Source organism: Rhodnius prolixus, unplaced genomic scaffold, assembly GCF_049639745.1.
Source record: "Rhodnius prolixus isolate KJV_2025 unplaced genomic scaffold, Rpr scaffold_3, whole genome shotgun sequence".
NCBI classification, from domain to species: Eukaryota; Metazoa; Arthropoda; class Insecta; order Hemiptera; family Reduviidae; genus Rhodnius; species Rhodnius prolixus.
The window spans coordinates 6,855,185-6,878,838 of NW_027411603.1; the positions used below are offsets into that span (position 1 = coordinate 6,855,185).

At 32.0% G+C, this 23,654-nt stretch overlaps 1 protein-coding gene across 4 annotated transcripts; it reads right to left on the reverse strand.

The window, feature by feature from the left end:
• Positions 1 to 64: 64 nt before the first annotated feature.
• LOC141452481 (superoxide dismutase [Cu-Zn]-like) lies at positions 65 to 17,282 on the reverse strand. 4 transcript variants are annotated; one of them, XM_074124674.1, is made up of 4 exons: positions 17,253 to 17,282; positions 9,627 to 9,699; positions 2,991 to 3,145; positions 65 to 607 (listed from the first exon to the last, which is right to left on the reverse strand). In XM_074124674.1, the coding sequence occupies exons 1-4, from the start codon at positions 17,265 to 17,267 to the stop codon at positions 278 to 280; spliced, it is 573 nt and encodes a 190-aa protein (XP_073980775.1). In that variant the 5' UTR covers positions 17,268 to 17,282; the 3' UTR covers positions 65 to 277. The 4 variants fall into 4 exon arrangements, with proteins under 4 accessions (XP_073980775.1, XP_073980774.1, XP_073980771.1 ...); XM_074124673.1 differs by lacking the exon at positions 17,253 to 17,282 and adding an exon at positions 14,559 to 14,735; XM_074124670.1 differs by lacking the exon at positions 17,253 to 17,282 and adding an exon at positions 14,538 to 14,735.
• Positions 17,283 to 23,654: the final 6,372 nt, after the last annotated feature.

Genomic DNA, 23,654 nt, shown 5'->3' on the forward strand with positions numbered 1-23,654 from the left:
GTTTTCTAAACATTTTAAAATTTTATTTGCTGAATTATCAAATCAAGCTAAAAAAAAAAAATAATTTGTGAAAAGAAAATATATATTTTATAAATTACATCTTTTGTTTTGGTTAAAAAACAACTGGTACATTCTGAATTTTATTACTAAAATTAAATTACAATATAATCTGTCTCCAAATCTGAGCCAAATTTAGAAATTTTGATCAGAAACAATGATTTTTTTTCGTTACTTACAAACCATTTTCTGTTTTTAAAAATTACGTTTTTATTTTTCTTCAGCTTTCAGCTGGTGCTTCCGTTGCTGCTTCCATTTCTGGCTTTGATGGTGGAGGTAGATAAGGTGGCGGTGGTGCAGCCCAAGCGATCACACCGCAAGCGACACGACCACCAGCATTTCCTGTTCGTAGACTTTCCTTGTCACCACCACGACCGAGATCGTCTCTGTTCTGATGTACGACAAGACCACGTCCGACTATGGAGTTTGGACCGGACAGCGAGATCAGATGATCAGATTCTTGTAGTTTAGCTACACCGTCTTCACCGGCCATTATGTTGCCCAGATCGCCTACATGTCGAAAAGGATCTGCAGGACCTCCGTGGTTCATCTGGCAATCGTCCATAACACAGAAATTAAACATTAAAAACCTTGATAATTACTATTATTGTAATTTCTTTTTGTTTTTGTAACAATGTTTTCTTTAATAAAAATGGAAATCATTCCAATAAAATCTATGAAAAAAATAATGCACGTTTTTTATTAACCCTTTAAATCATATAATCTCTAGTCTATTCTAAAAATACATAAGAATGAAGAATATTTAAATTTGAAATTACTTCACTTAGGGATTTACTTAGTCTGATACGGTAAGCTCTCCAGATTCACATAAAGCACTAGAAGAATGGAAAGCCATGTCCCCTAGGTTCCTAGTTTTAGTTCCGCTAGTGAGCGGTAACTGGCAATTTTATAACATCTTTTATTAGCTGGATGGGGAACAATGGGCAATATTTGCCTTCATTACTTCCCAGACAATTGTTTTTTCGTGCAATCAAATTAACCATTTTATCAAATTAGGTCAACAATAATTAAAAAATAATCAACTTTATACTTCTACTCCAATGCCTCGAAACTAATTCAAATAATAAACAGTGAAATATGAAAAAAAAGAAGGAAAATAGTGATTGACTTGAAAAATTGTTAACAATATTAAGTTAAGTTCTCGACGAGCCTACAGCCATTCAAGATGGTTCACTCTAGGCTAAAAACCCAAATCACCATCCTATACATCCTTAGAGTAGGAGCAAGAAAAAGTAAAATGGAGTTCTTATTTTACAAAAGGACTGAAATCAGCATACCTGACTATAAATAGCAATTAACAACGTATAATTTTCTTTAAATACATATTATTTGTATTGTCAACAAAGGTAAAGCCATGGAATAAACTACAAACTACAAAAATGACCGTTTTTCTAATAATGCTCTTGAAAGTTGTCTCACCTTGAACCAGCTTTCTGGCTACGAAATTTGAAAAAAAAAAAAAAAAAAAAAAAAATCAACATGCGCTTGTCTTAACGATACTATTAATTCAAGTAGTTGTTAACCTTGGGTCAACAAGTATTACTTCCGAAATAAAAGTTACGTACTTGCGACAATGAGTCAATAATTTAGGGAAATTATTTTTGATAGAATTTTTTAAAAAAAATATGTGAAACACTTATTAATTTTCCTTAATATCGCGTTTTCAAAGAAAGGATCCATTTTGAGGTTATCTGTTTACACATAATTCACTGTTAATTTTTTCTGTAAGAAGACAAAAAGAAGCTACAAGCAGGATTCGAACTAGAGATTTCCTAACTACAAACCCCACGCTTCATTACTACTACACCAACACCAGCCCCTACTACAACATCCACTATTGCTGAAGATATCCTGAACAGACTACTAAAAGTATCTGATGAATTTCTCCCTGACAGACATATTGGCAACTTAATTACAATACAAACACATTGCAACGGCTATTACGATAATTCCATTTTGCTTACTATAAATTATTTCTTATTGTCTTGGTTTATTCATTCTTTTTTCCCTCAATTCGTAATTCTTAAACAAGTGAACTGTTGGTACACTAAGGTGTAACGTTTTAAAATTTAAAGTATTTTAAAATTTAAATATTACATAGATAAATAATTACAAATAAATTATCTATAACAATTAATCTATAATATTGGCTCATTATTTTATGTAACAAGATAGGATGTTCTTGACTGGAGTAAAAGACCCTTCACCGGACAAGAGTATGTCGTCATTATGACATTTAAAAAAATTGCTTGTGAAACTGGACTAATACACTAAGTATTTGGACCTTGGTAAATTCCGCAACATTATTATTAGAGAATAAACCGTTATTCCGATCTGATTTCATTTGAAACAAATATGTATAACTGAGATAACATTCTGTTAAGGAAACATAAAAAATGTAATATCTTGACTTTAAATTTAAAAACTACTTAAAAATTTAAATCTCGCTTAAAAGAAATGATTGTCAGAAGTTCATCCCTTATGATGACTGATCGATAATAAGCATAAGCCTAGAAGAAGATGGCCTAGTCCCTGGGATGAAAGCACGGCAAAAAATAAATAAATACATGTCAAAATCAAACCCTGTCGTACACTTTGATTTACGTATCTACAGCATCGCAAAGTAATACTCCGACAAATAATAATCGATCCCAATAAATCCAGACAGAATTTGGCACCAGATGAATGACATGCAACAACGTGATGTAGTAAGCTCTTTTGATAAGCGGATATCATTATCAGGCAGAGAGTTTTCTAATTTTTCCATTTCCGAAGCCTTTCGTACGGAAATTTGGATCAAAATAATTTAAAGAGAGAGAAAGCTTTACATAAATAAAAAAAAATTTTTTTTTGATAAAAATTTTACACCTTAAGCACACCACTCATTTAAACCATCAAACATTTTTACTTACAAGACCAGGATTGTAATGACTACCCATTGATTTACAGCCCATAGAAGTGTCTCCTAGTTCGTGTACATGAAAACCATGCGCTCCTGGTGTCAGTCCTGTAATATTTCCAGACATCAGAACTGTTCCTCCAACGCCTTGCACGAACATTATTCTCCCTGGGAACAACATTTTTATTTATTAACATTTGAAAAAATTTAAGACGTAGGCAAAAGAAGTATAATTGAAGCAAAGAAAAACAAACAAATTTTTTTCTAGCGTTCTAAAATACGTCCAACTTCCTTTTAAGTGTGACGGACGGAAGAGGCTAGCATTATTATTTTGCATATTATTCATATTTATTAAAAACTGCAAAAAAAAAATCCAAGGTCAAGACGAAGAACCAATCTTAATGAAACGGGTGACTTCAAAAGAAATCGAACATCTTAACACATTCATCTACAGTGCCACTTTAATATAACTTTAAGTACGATACCTGAAATTATCACCGCTAAAAGACATAGAAGTGTCTGTTTTTATGCATCACTGTTTTATGAAATTTCATTTCCCCCTTTGTTAGATAGTCCTTGATCTTCATGTTTTCTTTACCTATTTCTTAATTATTAATAAACCTACACATTAGTGCCGCTAAAAGATTCGTATTTCTTCTTTTTATTATTATAATTTTACCACTTCCTACGCCATACTGGGGAAAAGAGAATAATTGTGACCTAGTCTCATTCATTTTTTAAAAATGAATTCTTACCAGAATTAAGTTTTCGTAGTTTTTGGAATATAATGGTTTTTATGAATGATCTGTGTGTGTGACGATGCTGGTATTTATTGAAGGCAGAACTGAAGTATTATTCTTTTTAAAATCACAAGAGTGATAAAAACTTTTCGATTTAAAAACAAAATAACTCATCTATTTTTCTAGTTTTCTATAAATTCCTCATATTTACTATTAAATAAAATGCAAGGCCTAGCCTAGTATCGCAACACATCTTAGCTTTACAGGTCTCGCCTCTAACCGCTCCGGCTACAGTAGCGCCTAGAAAATAGACTAAAGGTTTTCGCCTCCCCTGTGGTTAACTTAGCCTAGCGATAAAACACGAAAACGATACTTGTTCCATTACCTTCAGTAATCAAAAATTAAAAACGTCTGCACAGATTTGTTATGTTGCATCTTACATGGATTTAGCAAACCTACACAATCAAATTCGTGCTCTTAACGAGGGTAAGTTACTGAATTCTAACATCCCAGTTTCTTTTAATTTAGAGAAGGATATTCTTAAGAATATCTGAAGATTCTCTGCACCACAGAGTGGTTTTCTACCTTCCTACAATGTTTCTCTGAAAAGCCTGGTTCTCAAAACCTAATCGTTCTTTTGTTTCCTTTTCAGAATAAATTACCACCTAAATAAGATTTAGGGATATTAAAAGCAATGTAAGAATGCTACGAAGAAAATAGAATAAACGAATGTATGATTTTACAGAAAACATATTAAAGCGTTGGAATTTCTTCGAATTCTTTTCACTGAACGAGGCTTACTTGAAGAATGACCCATAACACATGGACATTTGGAAATTATATATACAGTATATATATATTTTTTTCAAGAATTTGAACGAACATAACTATGATCTTATCTGATAGTAAACACAAATCCAACAGATATGTGCTTTAGTACAGTTACAATATTTTTCTCGTGCAAGGGTCTCATGCAATGCAGGGTGCGTCAACATTTTTCAAAAAAAAAAATGTGATAATAATAATCATTAATAATAACATTTATTTCATTGTAATTGTTTAAATGAGCATTTATTAATTTCTGGGGATTTCATTTTGCTTTGTTTTACATCATTAGCATATTGTGAAAGTGAACCGTTATGGAAACAGTTCATTTCTGATTAACGCAGATAAGATTCACGCTGATTTATTATATTAAAAGTAGAAATCAAAGTGCACCTTCATAAAAAGAAATAATAAGAGAGTAATTCATCATAAATTAGTCACAACTGGCATAACGAACAAAGAAAAACTAAAACTTAATAATAGACAATAATTTATTGAAGGTTATTTTTTTTTACAGATTTTAAAAAGTAATTTTTGCATAAAATATTATCGTTGTCTTTTTATAATAAAAAAAAACTACTAATGCAATCAAAAATTGGTTCCTTGATTATGTAATAAACCTAGATTTATTACTTTTTAATTGTTAGATATTTTAGGTAAACATCTTCTATTAGGTTAAAAAAAAAAACTTAAAAAAGAGAAGAGAGCCACAAAAAACATTTAAGTAATTTCTAAGAGTAATCATAACAGATAGAAATGAGTTCGTATATTTATTGTGTGATCTAGCCCAAAATCCCAAACAGGAGTTAGAAGCAAATCATGAATTTTGACATATTATCGCAAAAGATACTTTGCTAACTTTTTTCATTCGAACTTTTACGTTTTTTTAAAAAATATTGCTAAGTTGTCTAAAAAACCTGAGATTAAAACTGTCCGGTAGGACCGTTGTATAAGGGTTGATCGTCAAAAACTGCACAAAAATAGTGTAACGCTGAAAAACACCCAATGTACATATGCCCCAATAAAACTATTAATACTAATTACTGCGTAAATCTTAGCTCGATGTTGATAAAGTTTGGCAGGGAGAAGTGGTTACAGTTACGTGACAATGTTTCATGGAGTTCTTAAGCTCCTAAGGAAAGCACTGCAATCGTTCAAATTATTGACGCTCCAACCGATATTCATGTATGTGTTGTTATTATATTCGATATTTTAAGTAGATGTGCCTTTTAGATGTGTCGACGCTAATCTCTATGGGAGAGGAGTTAGCACTCTACAAATACGAGATCCTATTAAAATAGCAATTCCAAAAATAACTGTAAATCTTTGAGATTATAAACAAAAATGTCTCCAAATAAAGGTAAAATATAAACAAAATCTATCGAGTAGTTTACGAGATTTTTGAAGTTAAAGATTTCACTGTTTCAAACGAAACCAAAGATTAACTCTAAATATCTCGTTTCCTAAAAGACAGATTTTTACGAAATTTCATACAATTATAGACGAAGGTTGTCTTCATATAGAGGTAAAATATAAACAAAATCTATGGAGTAGTTTACGAGATATTTGAAGTTAAAGATTTCACTGTTTCAAACAAAACAAAAATTTAACTCTAAATATCTCGATTCCTATTCTACAGATTTTTACGAAATTTTATACAATTATAAACAAAAGTTGTCACCATACAGAGGTAAAATATAAACAAAATCTATCGAGTAGTTTACGAGATATTTCAAGTTAAAAATTTCACTGTTTCAAACGAAACCAAAGTTTAACTTTAAATATCTCGTTTCCTACTCGACAGATTTTTACGAAATTTCATACAATTATAGACGAAAGTTGTCTCCATGTAGAGGTAAAATATAAACAAAATCCATCGAGTAGTTTACGAGATATTTGAAGTTAATATATATAGTTAATACATCAAATTCTAATTTTGCTCTACGTTCTCACGTAATCTTGGTTGCCAATGCCGCACTAATTGTGGTCTTAGAAAGAAAATTTAGAAGAACGCTTTAAGCATTTTGATATACATATTAATGCAAATAAAATAAGAAAGTTAAAAAGAAAAATACAACTACATACGCGTCCCTCTACGCAGCATTGTTTTGCGTCATTGTAACGCAAAAGGAGAGGCACCATTGCAAATGAAACTTTAATAACTTTCCAATATTTTTAAAACAATGGATATCGCAATTGTTTAAATTCTGATTTAAAGAAAATTGTCCAACCTCTTACTTTTATTCTATCTAAATCTTTTATAAACGCTGACGACATATCAGTTAACCACTAATCTTATCTATTAGATAATCTTAAAAATTACTTTAATAGCAGTCATCGAAATAGCATTCAAAAACAATACTAAAAGCATTATTGATTGTATCTAAAATTTGTGTTGTTAGTCCTGAAGGCAAAACTATAAATAATAATAATCATCATCATCACCAGAGACCATATTTAGTTCTGGATAATTTTTTACTTATCATCACTGTAAAATCATTTAGATATGCAATTATAGAAGAGTAGTTCAAGGATGTTATCAACAACTTTATAAAAAGTGTTAATGATTTGTTTCACAATTAATGACATTATTAACCTTGACCACACCACTAACTAGTTGTTAGTACTTAGTTTTTCTAGCAATGATGTCTTCCACAATTAATAATAGAGACAAAAAATAGTTAAGGGACATCCTTGCATCCATTCTAATATGGATAAACCCTTGCAAATCAGTAGAACTTCCTTTAGTAATTAAAAAAAAAATTCTACAGGTTCGGTTTCCCAACTATATCTTCTGAAGACGAGGGCTTAATTAAAAACTAAGTATAACTGTCGTTTTATTTAAACTTTATTGAACGTTCACAGCCTTTCAGTTATCTTGTAAGATTTAAATACAATACTTCTGACATTCCATTATACTAAAATGTGTTTCCCGTTATCACATAATTTCACTGACACGCAAATGAATACAAAACTGAGTAACATTTGGTCTCTTTTGGAAAATTCAAAGCTTTTTTCGGAGAAATTTTTCTTTTTAAATAAGTGCTAGGGCTCTGTAAGAATAAGAATGGGTATTTTTGTTTTTTTTATCACGATCTTGATGTGTGGAAAATTTATGAACAAAATTACTGTGTAGCGAGTAGAAAATAAATTCATAATTACCAAGGAATCTAATGTTCTGTACTTCTATACTATTATTATTACTTTAAATTAACCAGGATATAGAGTTTGTGAAAAAATAAAAGAGTTTTATCTCAACTAAAGTACTATTCAATGCAACTCTGGTGATAAGGAGCTACTCATTTTCTACGGAGTATTTTTTGAGTTACACACCTATCTTTATAGATTCAAAGGAAAAGTTGTTTTAAAAAAAAAAACAGTTTTTTTCGAACATTCCTTTACAAAATTTAAAACTAATCGGCAATCGTTCTAAAAGTTAGTAAAAATTGATAAAGAAATATGATTTAAAGGCAATAAAAATTAAAAATTCGGTGTATATTATTGATAATACATCAATCGATATATTGATCGAAAGGTAAATCTTTACAATAGCTCCCCAGAGGCGTGGCCTAATTCGAAGTGATTCTGATTCGCTGTTACTATAGAACCCGCCATATTCAAATATAAATATAAAACTATTTATTTATTTTATATTCACACTTAAATCTAGCGGGTTATATGGTAGCACCGAATCAGAATAACTTCGAATTCTTTATTTATTTCTTAATGGGGGGCTTCGCCCCCACACCCCCTGATTTTTTCTTCCCCCCATACCCCCTCCTAACCTACCTAATCACCCTCAATTTTTTAATTTTTGTCACAACATTCATTACAATAATTACACAGAACAACACAAAAGAAACTACCTTATTCTGTGGAGTCCTTTTCCTGAGGAGGGTATACTTGTCGAACTCCATTCTTACTCACACTACAATCATGCTTTAATTTAAAAAAAACCCGCAAATTTAAAACGCTCATACTCATAAAGTTACAAAAAAACGGCACCTCCGGTCACATACAGAACACTCGCGGGAACTATTAATACATTAATCAGGAAGCAGTTGCTATGCAGTATGTGTACTGCGCATGCGCGCTAAACATAAGCGCTACGAAATTCGCACCATCCGCACATTGACGGGAAGTAGTTTTTATTTTCCCCGGTAGGTGCTCTGCACTACCCACACCCTAAAAAAAACAGGCCACGCCTCTGGGGAGCTATTGTAAAGATTAGCCGATCGAAATATATGTATATATCATAGCTCACTTTTCTAGGAAGTGGGGAAAAACCTTAAAACCTATAATAAAATCCATTCCCCTCCCCCAAATGTTTCATTGATGTACAAGAAAACAAAAAAATAGTAACAAGAAAACCTCTTTTGTACAAAAAAAAAAAAAAAATTGAACTAAATAATTGGGCAAAAGTTTTACTTCTGGAGAAAGAAATTAGACTAAAAAAACTTCGTTGCATGGGTTTTCCATGTAGCAGGATGAAGATAAAGTGAAAGACCAAGTCCACTTGCTGAAAATATAGTGGTAAGACTCACAAGACTTTCTCTCCTTCAAATCAATTTTTATGAGAAATATTTTCAAATAAAAGCGATAGAAATTTAACCGAGTAAAAGATTTACAAAAAAAAAAAAAAAAAAAAGTATAGTGAAGAAGTCATTCAAGAAATTCACTCAAGGTCAAACGAAACTTTTTCTAACATAGTATTTTAGCAACATATTTCATTCGCAAAGAATTTTAACAGATGTTATTATTATTACTGAACAATTCATTGAAGTCCACCCTGTCATAAAACCCTTAACACTTCCTACAGAACTGTCTTACAATGAATTACTTTAAAATGTTTCAATTAAAAGTTATTAATGCACATGAATATAATGTGAATACGAAGAAAACCACAGGAGCCTAAATCTAAAGAAAGAAAAATTCCCATGCAATATCGTTTTGTCACATGGAATAACCGATTATCAGAGAACATAAAAATACTTTCGATTTAAAATTGGTACGGCCTTAAAGTTTTTTTGGGTAAAAATATTTATTGCTAAAAATTGAAACCCAATTTTATATCATTCACTCACCTTTTACGTCATCAGAACCTTCAATATCTCCATAGCTTTTTAATTCAGCCACAGCTGTTAAAGGTGGAAGCGGCTAGAACATGAAAAAAAACAAATATTTAGTAAAAACATTTTACACAAATCAGATATGTTAATTAAGAAAAATAATGTGCATTTTATTCTATTTGAAGTATTTTATCCACAAACCATGCCTATGTTAACATGTTAGAGTATTTGAAAGTTCATGGGTGAATAGGATAATAAACTAACTTGTACAGTTCGGGTATATCCGGATATCCCTCGCATAACTGGGATTGCTATTTGTACCAATCCAACATTTTAATATAACACCAGTATGTACGAAAGTCTAAAATGATTTGCTTTTTTTTATTTCTTTTTTTAATTGTTCACTCACTTTATTATTTATATAGCCCAAAATATGGCCATCATTTCCAATAATTTGCATCCATATTTGGGAGAAGCCCACAATTTGATGCCTATCTTTGGAGGTAAACAAAAATTCACGACAAGATTTTTAATTAGAATCAGGCCTAAAATTATGGTTTTATAAGGTACTTTGGCTATGTCCAGAAAGGTCGTTTTGAAAATTTATCACTCTTCGTTTCCATGCCTATTCATAAACGGAAAAATTTTAGACTCCACAACGAAGTGTAAGATAAAATTGCATAATTTTTGTTTTTCTCAAAGCTTTCCCTTTGGTTGTGTGCTTAGTCATATGAAAGCTGTTTTCCTATAAAAAAGCTTACCATCAAGGGCTCAAACCACCGTCTGCTCTAATGTTTTGAAGAAATACACAAGCCTGCCCTATTTCCTTTATTAATTTTGGAATCGGTGTTTGTAGCGTTGCATATTTTTGTTTTAAATCAAAAATCTAATGACAGAAAATCGCCAAAATTAAAATTTAATGTCATTTAAATGCATTAGTATTTTAAAAAAGCAGTTACAAGCTTAAACTAAAATAACAATGAGGGTGAATGTGATAAACATGCATATTTCCCAAGGTTAATTTTTTTTTTCCTTAAATACCTGAAAGTAATTGTAATGACTTTACCAAATTTTATTAAATTTATGTTAGTTGAAAGCTATAAAGCAGGAAATGGAGGAATACCAAGATTACAGCGACCCCTGACCAACCTATGATTAAACCCAGCCTAAACACTGAAGCTCTGAACCTATTCCAAATTCTCTCAATCTCATCACAACCCTAAAATATCACAAACAAACACAAGAGAAACCAAAGTATAGTCTACACAAAAGAACCTCTCTTTAGCAGTTTCTCTAAAATTTTCTAAATCACAATTGGTGGATCGTCAATAGTCCAAAAATGGCCAACAACGTACAATTAATTAATGATTATATTAGATTAGGGCGGCCTCGAGGCCTACGCCACTGCGACCCCTTTGGATCTATTGTGGCTCCCCAACTTTAGAGCTCGCCCTCCAGACCCGTCCGTTTAATCAGACGATTAATTCTGGTGAGTGACTCCTGGGTAAAGCTCTCGGGCCTTGGTTTTTGCTCCCCGAGAAGTAACACCCCTAGCCAAGCCAGACAAGCCCCTCACATTGACACAACACGTTTAGTGCCGTTTCCTCCTCTTCCTGACAGAACCTACAAAGGATATCATCCGCCAGGTGCCCATGCGATACATGTGTTTTCTGAGCCTGCAGTGGCCGATTAGTAGGCCTACGATTATTCTTATAGCCCCACGGCCTTGACGGATTAATTCTACAGTCAGCCTCGGCGAATAGCCTCTAATGAACTCCTTCGCCTGTCTCTGTCCAGTGGTGGCGAGCCAATTAATAAATAATTCAATTATTAATTTATGATTCATTTGTATCATTAAACGGAAGCTACAATTGATTGCTTTTCCACTTTCATCACACTTATTTCAATCACGCAATCAATTAAGATCTAGGAATATTTCACGTCACAAAAAAAAAGATTAATTGGCAAGTAGAGCTTTCTAATTTACATAATGGAATCTTTGGGATTACGTTACTACATTTCTTTTATGTTATTCAATTCAAAACATTTTAACAATAATGAGCATTCAATCTTTCTTTGTGCTGCGTTCAATTCTCACATCAGCTTCAGTCAAAAAACGAGGTTTTCTTTTCTTTTTTCTTTTACCTAACTTGTCCTCGAGTCTTACAAAGTATAAATTAAAGTAAGTTAAACAATCATATTTTATCAAATATCTCTCGTACTTCATAATCTGTTCACTCATTACTCACGGAGGGTGTATCTGTAAACACCCATCATTATCTGAGCTTTTAAGCAGGAAGATGCTTAAGAACTTTTCGTGGCAATTTTGGACAAAAGAGCGTCAATTGCAAGGTTAAAAAATTGGTTAAGCTCTTTCGAGATTTTGCAAGAGCAGAATTTCGGTACAAGCTATTAAAAAACCGGCAATTACTTTACTTTTACACGACTCAACAACAAATCTGGTATAATACGAGACATTTTAAAGAAAATTGTGAAACCATTCTTAAGAAAATTTCAAAAAACTAAAAAAATTGCATCAAAACAAATTTGATAGCCTCAAAATTCGCTTATTTCCAAGAGACAATGTTTTTTTAATCGAATAAAAGAGTGCAACCGACAATTACATAATCCAGTTGATACCGGAATGTAACCTACCTTTTAAATGTTGCCAATGCACTCTAAACCAGAATGAAAATAAAATATTAACCCTCTACAACTATTTCTTCTAGTCAGCAGATTTCAAGAGATGTTACACATATTTTTTTTTAAATGTCGAAGTCTCCCAAACGAAAAATTAATATTGAATGCGATGAAGAAACAGCACTATATTTAAAACATATTTTTAACTAGGACCATTTTTAATTATTTCCGGGGTGTGATCAATTATTATTTTTTGATTTCTTAGCTTTTAATTTCATTTTTAGTATTTGTAAATGACACTTTTAAATTAAAATTTATTTCTTTATTCTGATTGAACTAAGGAGATATTAAATTACACTTTTTTTAAAGCAATTATTAACACGAGATAGCAGTTCAATGATGCAAGGCCGGCCAGGTGGTACTCCGGGGGATTACAGTAACCTAACATGAATTTACCGCAAGCCAATTTAGTCGAAAAACTTTCAGTTTTAGACTTAGCTTCCCTGAAGCTTGTGTCATATACATTACTTTACGTCTTCTTGATCTGCATTAAAAATAGATTGTTCCAAGCACAATCCATTGTTATTAACAATGTAACATTTCTTTCTATGTCAGTAATTCGACTCATCTTTGGTGCCAAGAAGGTACTGTAAAAGCAAAAAGTCTTCATCACGGGAATAAGAGTGGTTTTCCTTAAGGAAGAGGTCTGGGGCTTTGAGCGAAGTGATAAAAAAAGTTTAAACTCAACTCCTACTCATTAATTTTTGATAGAGTATGACGCGAAGTGGTCTAACATTATTATGCTGCAGATGTGCTTTTTACTCTTAACTAAAGAGAAATCTTTTTCGGCTAGAACAGCATGGAGCCTTTCCAATCGTACTGTATGGAATTCTGATGTTATAGACAACCAATGGAAACCATCCACCAACTTGATATTAATCACCAACTTTTCTACGAACTCTTTTCTTTGAAACTAAGAAAGAATAGTTGGGCCGAGTATAATTTTTACAGTAAATGACTATTCGGTTTTTTAGATGGAAAAATCATTTGGATTCTTAAGAAAAGTTCAACATTCTCTATCCCTGTGTGACAGCTGAATTGACAATTTGTGAAGAACAGGCGTACAGCTTTTTGCATCTTACCAATGTCATGCAGGAGGCAATTTATGATAGAATAGTACACTCTTAACCCACCAGAAAGTTTCTGGGGTTTGAGGATCAGTTTCCCTTAAGCAGGCCTAAGGACCGTGGTGCAAACCCCCGAACTGCCTTATTTTCAAGGTTTTATAACCTTCCCTAAATTTAAAACAATATCGTGCAGGCACAAATTGTAAAAATTATTGGCCTCCATAACTTTACACTGCAGCTATTGCTTTCTAAATTTTATATATATATTATATATGTATATATATGTTACATAATTATCTACCTAATTTCAAAATTTAGCTCATCCTTTACGTACACAACAAAACTGAACTAAAACCTGTAGCATCTGAAAAGTGAATGGCAAGTAACGTACGATGTAACAACTCGTAAGTAATGTTGCAATTTTATGCAATATAATACACATTTTGTGGACAGTAAAAATTATATCAATATGAGAGTAGGATTTTAAAAATAGAAAGCAAAATTATTTAACATATTAGGAGATGCATTCGATCGATATGACTACCAAAATTTAACAGTACGGTCTCAAAATTAACAAGGTTAACATGGTTTAAAAATTTATGTATTGAAGCTTTTAGAATCGTTCAAGAAATGGATGATAAGTGTTGTGATAATTGATTTGAGGTAAAAATAAAAGCTTTATTATCTGTGGAACATTGCAAGCTTTTCAGAGCGTTCAGCGTCGACGTTCAATTGAACACGTTTCAATCAATTATCAAATAAACAACTTTTACTAATCTCTGTTTGCCGCTTAAATCTCATGTTTTGTAAAAAAAAACTACTTATCTAAGCTACTTATGCACATACATTCTTGAAGACCACAACATGTAGCTTTGAATCTGTAACAACGTTGCTTCATGAGAATGTTTTCTGGGAACCCTTGGAAAGTAAGAGGGAGGTTAAAGAAGAAAGAGACTTCACAGCTTCATTTTGAACGTAAAATACTAAAATAAGCTTGAAAGGAGCTCCTATTTGATGGCAAAACTTGAAAGCCTCACAAAGAACCAGATATCTTCGCCCAATTTTCAATATATTAAAAGACAATGCATAGTGAAATCCCCCAACAAAAACAAAACAAAAAAAATTATACCTAAAGGGAAATGTGCAGTTTTTTACTCACAGCGAAATAGGGAAGAGATACCGTGTAAATGGAGGGGAAGTAATTGTACGGCAGTAGAGGTCCTGCGCCTCTCTTGTGTCTGGAGCCAGCCAGTGAGGGACCCAGAAGACTGACGATCACCAGGAGTACAGCGGCGCTCGGATACATCCTAAGAGTACAACACTAACTAGTCTCCGGCCGGTTTTGCAGCCCACTACTTATAGTCGCTACTTCTATTACTCCTACCCTCGCTAATTCATCACTCCTTCCACTAAAAATGTTACGTTTAAAGTGAAGGTTGACTTCCGTTTTTTTTTTGTTTATTATTTATTGTAACCGAATTCAAACAAAATGATCAAACATCAAACGGTACCAGTTCAAAGAGAGCTTATTATGGTAATAAGATATGATAGAATGACACCCCCTTTTGGTGGGTAGTTCTTTTGTTTATCATCATCCCTAAAGAGAGATTATCCCAGTTCTTTTATAACAAAACACTTAAATTTAAATTTTCTCTCTACCAAAAATAAAAAATACTATCAAACAAAACTTGCTGGTGTGTAACTTTTGACTTATTGCTTTTGTCAGAGAACTTCGTAAAGATTACTCTGATGCCCACTCTCAAGGGAATAACAAATGTCCTTAGCATCACTTAAAAAAAAAGGGACATCTTCCACAAGTTCATAATAGATAAGATACCTCTTAAGAGGAAGTTCTAGTCTTCCAGTCGGCCATGTGTAGTATGTGTGATGATGTAAGCGGAAGCCAAACTCTTTAACTACAGAAAAATCCAATCTCTGAAGATGAATGAAAGTCCAAATCATTAAGTAATAAGGAGGAAATGTTTTCTTTGACGGATTAAGTCCACAAAATCAACCAGAACTGTAGCCTCAAAAGCACAATTTTAACTGGAAAATAAATTTATGAAAATTAGGATTTAAAATTTAAAAAAAATTCCCAATTTCAAAATTATGATAGTGAGATAGAAAGAAAAAAAAGAATAACTCGAGAATGGTTGAGGAACATTTATTATTAAGAAAAATTGTGGACTAACATCTGGATTGCTTCCATTTTTCCACTTTCTTATATGTATTTTTCCTTGTATTAATTTTTTTCTTAGTTTCAAAATGTTACATACGTATGTATGATTGTGTAATTTTTATTTCAGTGAAATTAAGAAAAGCAAAAACTTGAGATATATATTAGAAGTCAGTCTAAAACAGCGTCTGCCGAACATTATTTTAGACAATGTTCAATATTCAACTCCGATCTGCAAGAACGTGTACCTGACTTTAAATTAGTGCACACTAATGATTCAAAAAAAAAAATGCATAAAAATAATTAAATATCCATACACTGTCGACGACCTATTTAATCCCAATACGGGGATAATAACATAATAGAATAATAAACAAATAATGGACAAAATAGAAATTAAAACAGTTTTCCTTCAATTACACAGCCGAAACAGCAGGAATTCTAGAAACCCTAAAACACGCTGCGAACACTATAATTTAAAAGTCTGTCATATTTGTCGTTAGTAAAAGTTTTCTGTAAAAATAAAATAACCCTTGTTGAAAATGTGGTTGGTTAGGTATTAAAAAGCCTAAATAATAGCAATAAATAATAATTGTGATAAATAATAGTATTAAGTGTATAGCCTAAGAAGACATTAAATAGACAGCCCAAAGAAATTAAACAACCCTAGTTACAGTTCAAATGTCGCTTGACTAAAACACGAAATAATAAGACGAATAATAAATTGTATAAAACCAAAACAAAAAACCAAGGTGTAAAAATCGTGTGGTTGAAAAATTACCTAATCTCGGTGGAAACGAAATGCCGGATATCTCGACGAAAATATTGAAGCAATTAGCTTACGTAGTACCACATATCGACATGAAAATATTAATTAAGTATTCAATAACAGATGAATGGCAAGCCGAGTTCTCAGCATCTAATAAAGGATTATTTTACAAGTTAGGTAATCATAGGTTAAGCGCATCGACACGTCCAGAAAACTTATACGAGTTATAAGCTAGTGCAGCAAGTATCTACAAAAGAAAAGAAAAAAAAAAAGAAGTACGAACAAGTATGAAACTTGTTACGACAGAATAGACCTCCACATCTTTATGACTTTTACCAAGCACTAGAGATCAATCCTTTTAAACCAATTGCACGACATATTTAATCTACCATTCAACTTAAAGACTTTACAAAATGCAATCAATGGAGCAAAAAAAAAAAAAAAAACTATTTTGTTAGATGAAGGTTTATAAAACTTAATTTACTAAATGTTTTGGTACGGATCTGTCGTGATGATGGCATCCGCTTGAATATAAATCCCTCTCAATGTAAGCAGCTGAATAGCAAACATTGATGAGGACACACATCATGACTGGACGAAAAAATTTAGCGAATATAGAGCAAGTTTTTAAGTCGTTCAAAATATTGCGAAGGAAAATTGTATACTAATTCCAATTCAAGGATTTTATTTTGTCGAATAGAATTTATGATTAACTCCTCTAATAATTATAGATAAACTCCTCTAAAATTAAATAAATAGTATTGTTTCTTTTCGTTATTTAAAGCTACAAAATTCCAACTGAAGGTAAGTTAATTTCAGAGTGTAAATGGGAGCGGCTTAACCTAAATATCACAATAGTTGGGTGCATGTACTGTTTCTTACTAGGTTTAACTTGGTTATCGTATATAAATCAAAAAGTTTCAACTCACTTCTTGAATCAACATAAAAATTAAATTTTATAAAATCATCAAAATTAAAAATTGTAAAATTTCGTTTAGATCACTTGGCTAGAGAGGTTTAGAACAACTGAGAAAGGTTATTTTCTGTACTTAATGCATGTGCTTCCTAGAGGAGAAAACCTAAGACATTCTGTGAGAACACAGAATGCTTCTTTCTAATTAAACAGCACGAAGATACCTCCGAAAAAAGTACTTATTTTGCTAATGCATATTTAAATTAGGTTGCCAGGAACGAAATGACTAAAAAGTCAATATTTGGATTTGGATTACAGTAGATAAGAAAAAGTAATGGTTCACATAAAAGAAACCGTTTTGGGTAAAACTGTTTTCTTTACAATTCATTACCTAATATTTGTTTATAGTTGAACTTGTTTTGCTTACTATTAATTAATATTTGTTTATAGCTGCACGTTTTCGACTTTTATTCCGTTGACTTGGCCCGCGTTTGGTTCACAATTGGCGACATTTGCGCCAGGATAACGGAAAAGTACCGGATGATGTTCTTTAAAGAATGCACCAACTGACCTTTCCATCCAGAAAGTGAAGGAAAAAAACACGAGATGATCTGTGCTTTCCATGAAACGCTGTAACTCATGGGGATAGCTACTTTAAAAATAAGTGCAAGCCACTGCTTTCCTTGCGTACTTAATAAGAAATAAATATATCCTGTGGCTAAAAATTAAGATTGCAAGAAATCTTTTTGTCTTTTCAATGATAGTCATTGGTTTTTCTGATCTAACTGCCGCAAAAACGTCATTTTCTCTGAACATATTTTCCTCGACTGAAAGTTCCCTTACTAATAAAAGTATGGAATCCCCTAACTAAAGCTTGTCTTTTTTTAATAATAATAAAAATTAGCTATACGCAACTTAAAAACATTTTAGGGATTAGCTATGAGGTTAGCATACTGGACTCCCACGCGGAGGTCCCGGGTTCGAATCCAGCAGCTGACCCTTAGATTTTCTCTTCCTAGGAGCTTCTTACAGCTCACTGTCCGGTGATGGACAGTGTTGTCTGTAACGAGAGAACACTGTCCGGAGGCCGGCAGTGCACTGGAAAAAGCTCCGGGCGCTAATGACCTCAGCTGTTGATGCGCCAAAAAAAAAAAAAAAAAAAAAAAAAAAAAAAAAAAAAAAAAAAAAAAAAACATTTTTATCATAAATGAGAATTCCTTTAAAGCACATCTCGCAACTTAAAACTCCAGCCCAAATCATAAGACACTATCTCAATGTTTTAAATTTTATTTCAAAATGAAAAAGAGTAATAGTTATCAATTTTTTAAAGAGCTTAAATATACAATTAAATATCATTACCTCTTATTATAGATTTCCACACTGCTGTCTTAATATGACCACGTAACTAAATCAGCAGTGAAAGTAAAAAATATCAAGTATTGCTACAGCCATAACAAGAGAAGAGGTCATCGCATTTACTAAGAAGTTGTCTGGTTCATTTTCCAACACCATTGCAGTACAATAGTAGAACATATTTTAAAATGACATCTAGCAAAAGAAATGATACTTAATATTGTCCAAAAACATTTTCGTACGAAAAAATATTTTTAAAGACAGAAAATAAGAGATCACTTTGAGATAACAACGGTGAGCGAAAAAAGATATAACAATAAACATTAATGGACAGAGTTACCTTCTCCTTATCACAAAAAATCAATGTTGCCATGTAGTCTTTAAATGAAATAATAAAATTTTTAATTTTGAAATTTAATTTATTCCAGAACATTTTTTCGAAGTAGTTTTGAATTCCCCATTAATAATATATTATTGAAAATAATAATAAATAAATACTGAAACTAATAATATATTGAAAATCATGTAAGGGTTTTTCCATTGCGCAACTTTTTTATTTTTTAATTTCAAGGCGCGTGAACGTCTAAGGTCACTAGACGCCCTATAAATGTATTACGTAAACAAAAATTTATTTTAAGAATTCACACTTACAATTCTGAAAGTCGGCTTCCGTTCTGACTCTAAATGTGAAAAAAAAATAAAAAGTTGACTACTTTGGTTTCCATCCAATAAAATTAAATTGATAACTATACTGATAAAAAATATGTCAGATAATTGGTACACAAAACAGAGTGATCCCTCTGATATTAATCAGCAGTAGCAAGGATAAATTCTAAAAATTATAGTAATTTGCCAAAATTAGGGCCAACATTTTTCACCAAGCTACTAAAGAAAAAGAAATAATAAGAAAATTAACTAGTAGTTTATTGTTAGCACACTTATTAAGATTCAAATCTAGTCTTATCTACTTCTTAAGATCTACTTTATTGGTATTATACTCTTCAGACAATCGACAATGTGTTATTGCAATTCAGGAAGAAAAATATCTAATTTTCCAGTTGAATTATATTTATCCATGAGAGAATCAGGTGATTGTTAAAACCTGATATCTGACAATCTTAAATACGCGTAATTTACGTAAAACAATGTTTCTATGATTGGTGCATTTTTATTCGACAGGTAATTGTTGTCTAATTCTTGTCTTACATTGAAAAACATATAACTATACTTTTAGATTGTTTAACCCCAGGAAGTGCAGCCAAAAGAAGTTGATTATGCCAACTCCTTGAAGTTTTGTCAGCAGAAACAATTTATTTTATTTTAAAAACCACTCATTCTGATGAACTAAGCTTCTAGTTTCAGGTTCTAATCGAAAACTAATTGATTGCAACACAAAAAAGAACGTAACAGCCATCTTCCTCTTTAATTTTAACAGAGAGGTCAGAAGAAAATAAAAATTGTCCTATCGTTTAAAGATCCTGTAGAGCAAATTTTCTGAGTCTATTGCGCTCTATAAAAAGGGTATATAAGGCCAAGGTGTGTAGGCAGCCGTTGTAGGTCCAAGATTCGCGGCCAATATCAGAAGGTGGATGAGGATCATCTGACAGTTTATAGATACAAATGTATTTCTAGCAGTTCTTGGATAACTATAAAGAAAGCTTCTCATCGCTGGTAATATGTGCATATCTACCGCCTAAAATAATTGAAAGGGACATTGCCACTGTCATGATTCCGAAAATGATTTTACTAAGCTTTGCAGAATTAGTAGTTTGGTTTAAAGGCTCCCAGCACATAAAACGTAATAAGCGTAAGGTGAAAGTAGTACGTAAGTACTCGTACAAGTCGCGAAAAGTAAGGTAATGCTATAGAGGAAGCGATATCAGAGTGTAATTGCTCAAACAGCGAACAAGTCGAAATGGTTTTCAAATTATGTTTTTAGGTGCTAATAGGAGCATGATACCAATCCTTACAGAGTAAAATCTGGAGGATAACACTGCCGATACCCACCGTCTGTGAACTGAATAAAGTTCTCCTGAAATCTTCATGCGAATCAATAGGTTTTGAAGAATCCTTGTAATAATGTAATAAAACCGAATAAAAAAAAAGACGTATGGTGTGCTATGTAGAAACTGTTATGAACTGAGCAACCCAAAAAAACGTAACATCATGTATCCTATATTTAATTACAATATTGTTGATATTAATCCGCGATGCATTGAAATAAATCTCTTGAGAAATTAACATGAAACAAAATAAAAAGAAATAAAGATTGATCAGATGCTGTTTCTTTTAAATTCATCCTTGCATATTCATACAACTTTTCAACTTTTTTACATATTTTTATATTATTAGGAAGTGTCCCAAAAATTCACAGTTTTCTTCTACACTCTTGTAAAGAGTATTTTACGTTCACTATCTAATGATCGCGAGATCGCGCATCAAGATTATAATTTTTGAACGACGGATCACTTGCCGCCACGATAAAGATTGCAACGTTACAATAAATCGCAATAAGTGAGGCATAAAAGAAGCACTATAACTAGAATACCTCCTAGCCTAGTGTAGACAAACCAACGCCTTTCCACTTGGTCAAAGATTACAGTCCGTCAGAACAGATAGCATTCTGTGTGCTGGGCCATTAAGCTTGAATTGCTAGCTCAAGTTTTACTGCAGTTCTGATGCTGTCGTTTGCAATGTCCCCACCTCAATCACGTTTAAAGATCTCCTTCCTACATCTACAAAGAGTCACTTTAGAACTTTTTTAATTTATGCATCTATTTAAATAAATAAATAAAAAATGTACTTGAAAGTACGTACATAAGAATAATTTCAGAAGATTAGGGCTAATCATATATTAATACTTCATTTTCACATTAATTATCAGAAGTTCTTGAACATTATTGTTACCTAAACAATAGATTGCCGTTTTAACCATTATTGAGGGTCTTTCTAATGTAAATGTCGTGTAATTGCCATAGTTAGAATGTTGAAATCAAAGGATTTACAACTTCCTCTGGATACGTCGTACAAGTTTAATTCAGGATAATACTAATAGTAGTTGTTATGTAAAATTAGTATTTTTCGTTATGAAATATTCAAATGACTAACAATTACCTTCACTCTAAGAAACACAAATAAGTTTCGTCCCAAAATAAAGTTTTAATCGGGATACTTAGAAAAAAAAAAAAACTAATTTAAATTTCAAATTGATTTTATCTTGAAAAGCAAAGAACAATTTAAAAATTTTTACTAAGAAATCCAACTATCAAATGACAATAAGTTCACCTGTGTTATTATGGCCATTGGCAATATGTAAATACTGCACTAACTATATTAGGAACTTGGAGATCATTTACTTAAACTTACTTCATTTAAAACGAAATCAATGTTTTCAGAAATAATATTCTATTAAAAACAGTATACCAAAAATCGTGTGAGCCATTTTCAATAAAAAAAAAAAGTAGTGGTGAACACCAAAATAATTTTCTTTTATTGCAGACTGCGTAGTTAAATTTTCATTTAACTTAGAATGGGTACTAAAAACATAACTGACTTCAATAAGTAAGTAAAGTAATTGCATACTTTTTCATGCGAGCTTTACGTCCAACTACCAAATAGGTGAAGTGGACAGGGGCGACTAGCAAACATACTTTACTGTAAATTTGTTTTATTAACCATTAAATAAAATCCAAGGCCTAATACCGGGAATCGAACCCAGTACCACAATACACATTAGCTTTACAGGTCTCGCCTCTAGCCGCTCGGCTACCGTGGCGCCTATAATTGACTTCAATATTTTACATGTTAATCTTAGCAGAACCATTTTTTTTTAAAGATCGCTACCAGCTAACTAAGAGGGAGTAAAAATCTATTTATTCAGTAAATAAAGTCAGTCGATTATCTACAAATTTGGAGTTTGAGTTACTATTAGTAATAGGTAATAAGTTCTTACATTTCTGGAAAAATAGCACTTGTGGAAAGCCAAAGCTTTCCTCTTGGATAAGATAGGAAGGAAGTATCTGTCTATGATCTAATTTTCTAAGGAAAATGTTTCAAATTAAAGTGAGATTCCTTAGGAAGTCACTGTTGCAGCTTTCTGGGTGTTGCGATCCCACGGGTTCCTAGTACAGTATTCACTTCTCTTTTGCTGGACAACAGGAACACAATACACTTACAATCATGTAAACCAGCGTACCAATACACATACACTACACACCCAAGGGCTATATTCCCTTGGGAGATAGCTTGGGCCAAGGAAGTAAACCCTTTAAAATCACAAGATCCACCGTTATGTCGGAGACTAGGGCATAGGGTCAGTAATACTACCCTGCAAATCCTTAATACGTTCCGAAACTTCAATTGGAAAATTGAGCAGTCTAGGGGCCCTTTATGGAAAAAGTCTAGAATTATTGGTGTGCAATAAGTATACCATGTCTCTAACCGATTGACTGTTGTGGCGCCTAAAAGAAACTGTTCATGCAGCATATTTCCAAGATGATTAGCTGGACTCAGCATTCCTTTAAAAACTTCTTCCAAAATATTTCTAATTTTTAGCCAAAATATTGATTTACCTAGTATACTATAAATTTATAATATTGTGGCTAGTTTTCAGCTGATTGATTTTTAAGAATTCTAGAAAATAAGCAACATTTTAAGCATTTCTAATAGAATCTAGAATTACGTTATCTAGGTTACCATAATAAAACATGTCTAATTACACCTCTCCTACCATTTGTAATAATATAGTTTTACAACTGGTACAAGTACTTGAACTGGAATAATAATTCTTAGTTCATTTCAGAACATTCTAAGTTCAGACAAATTGAACTTAGGTTTTTTTATATAATAATTTTTATATACTTCAGCAAAGTCTAGACAGAACCATTGCATAAAGTTATCATGAAAGGAAATGCGGGTTAATAATTCATCATTGTTTTAGAGTAATCGTTAACAAAGTTCATTGCTACGAAATTTACAAACAAAAACGAAGTAAGAGTATAGTATTAATGGGTTTAAATATAAAACATTACCTCCCACAAATATTCGATACAAAAATGAAAGCAAA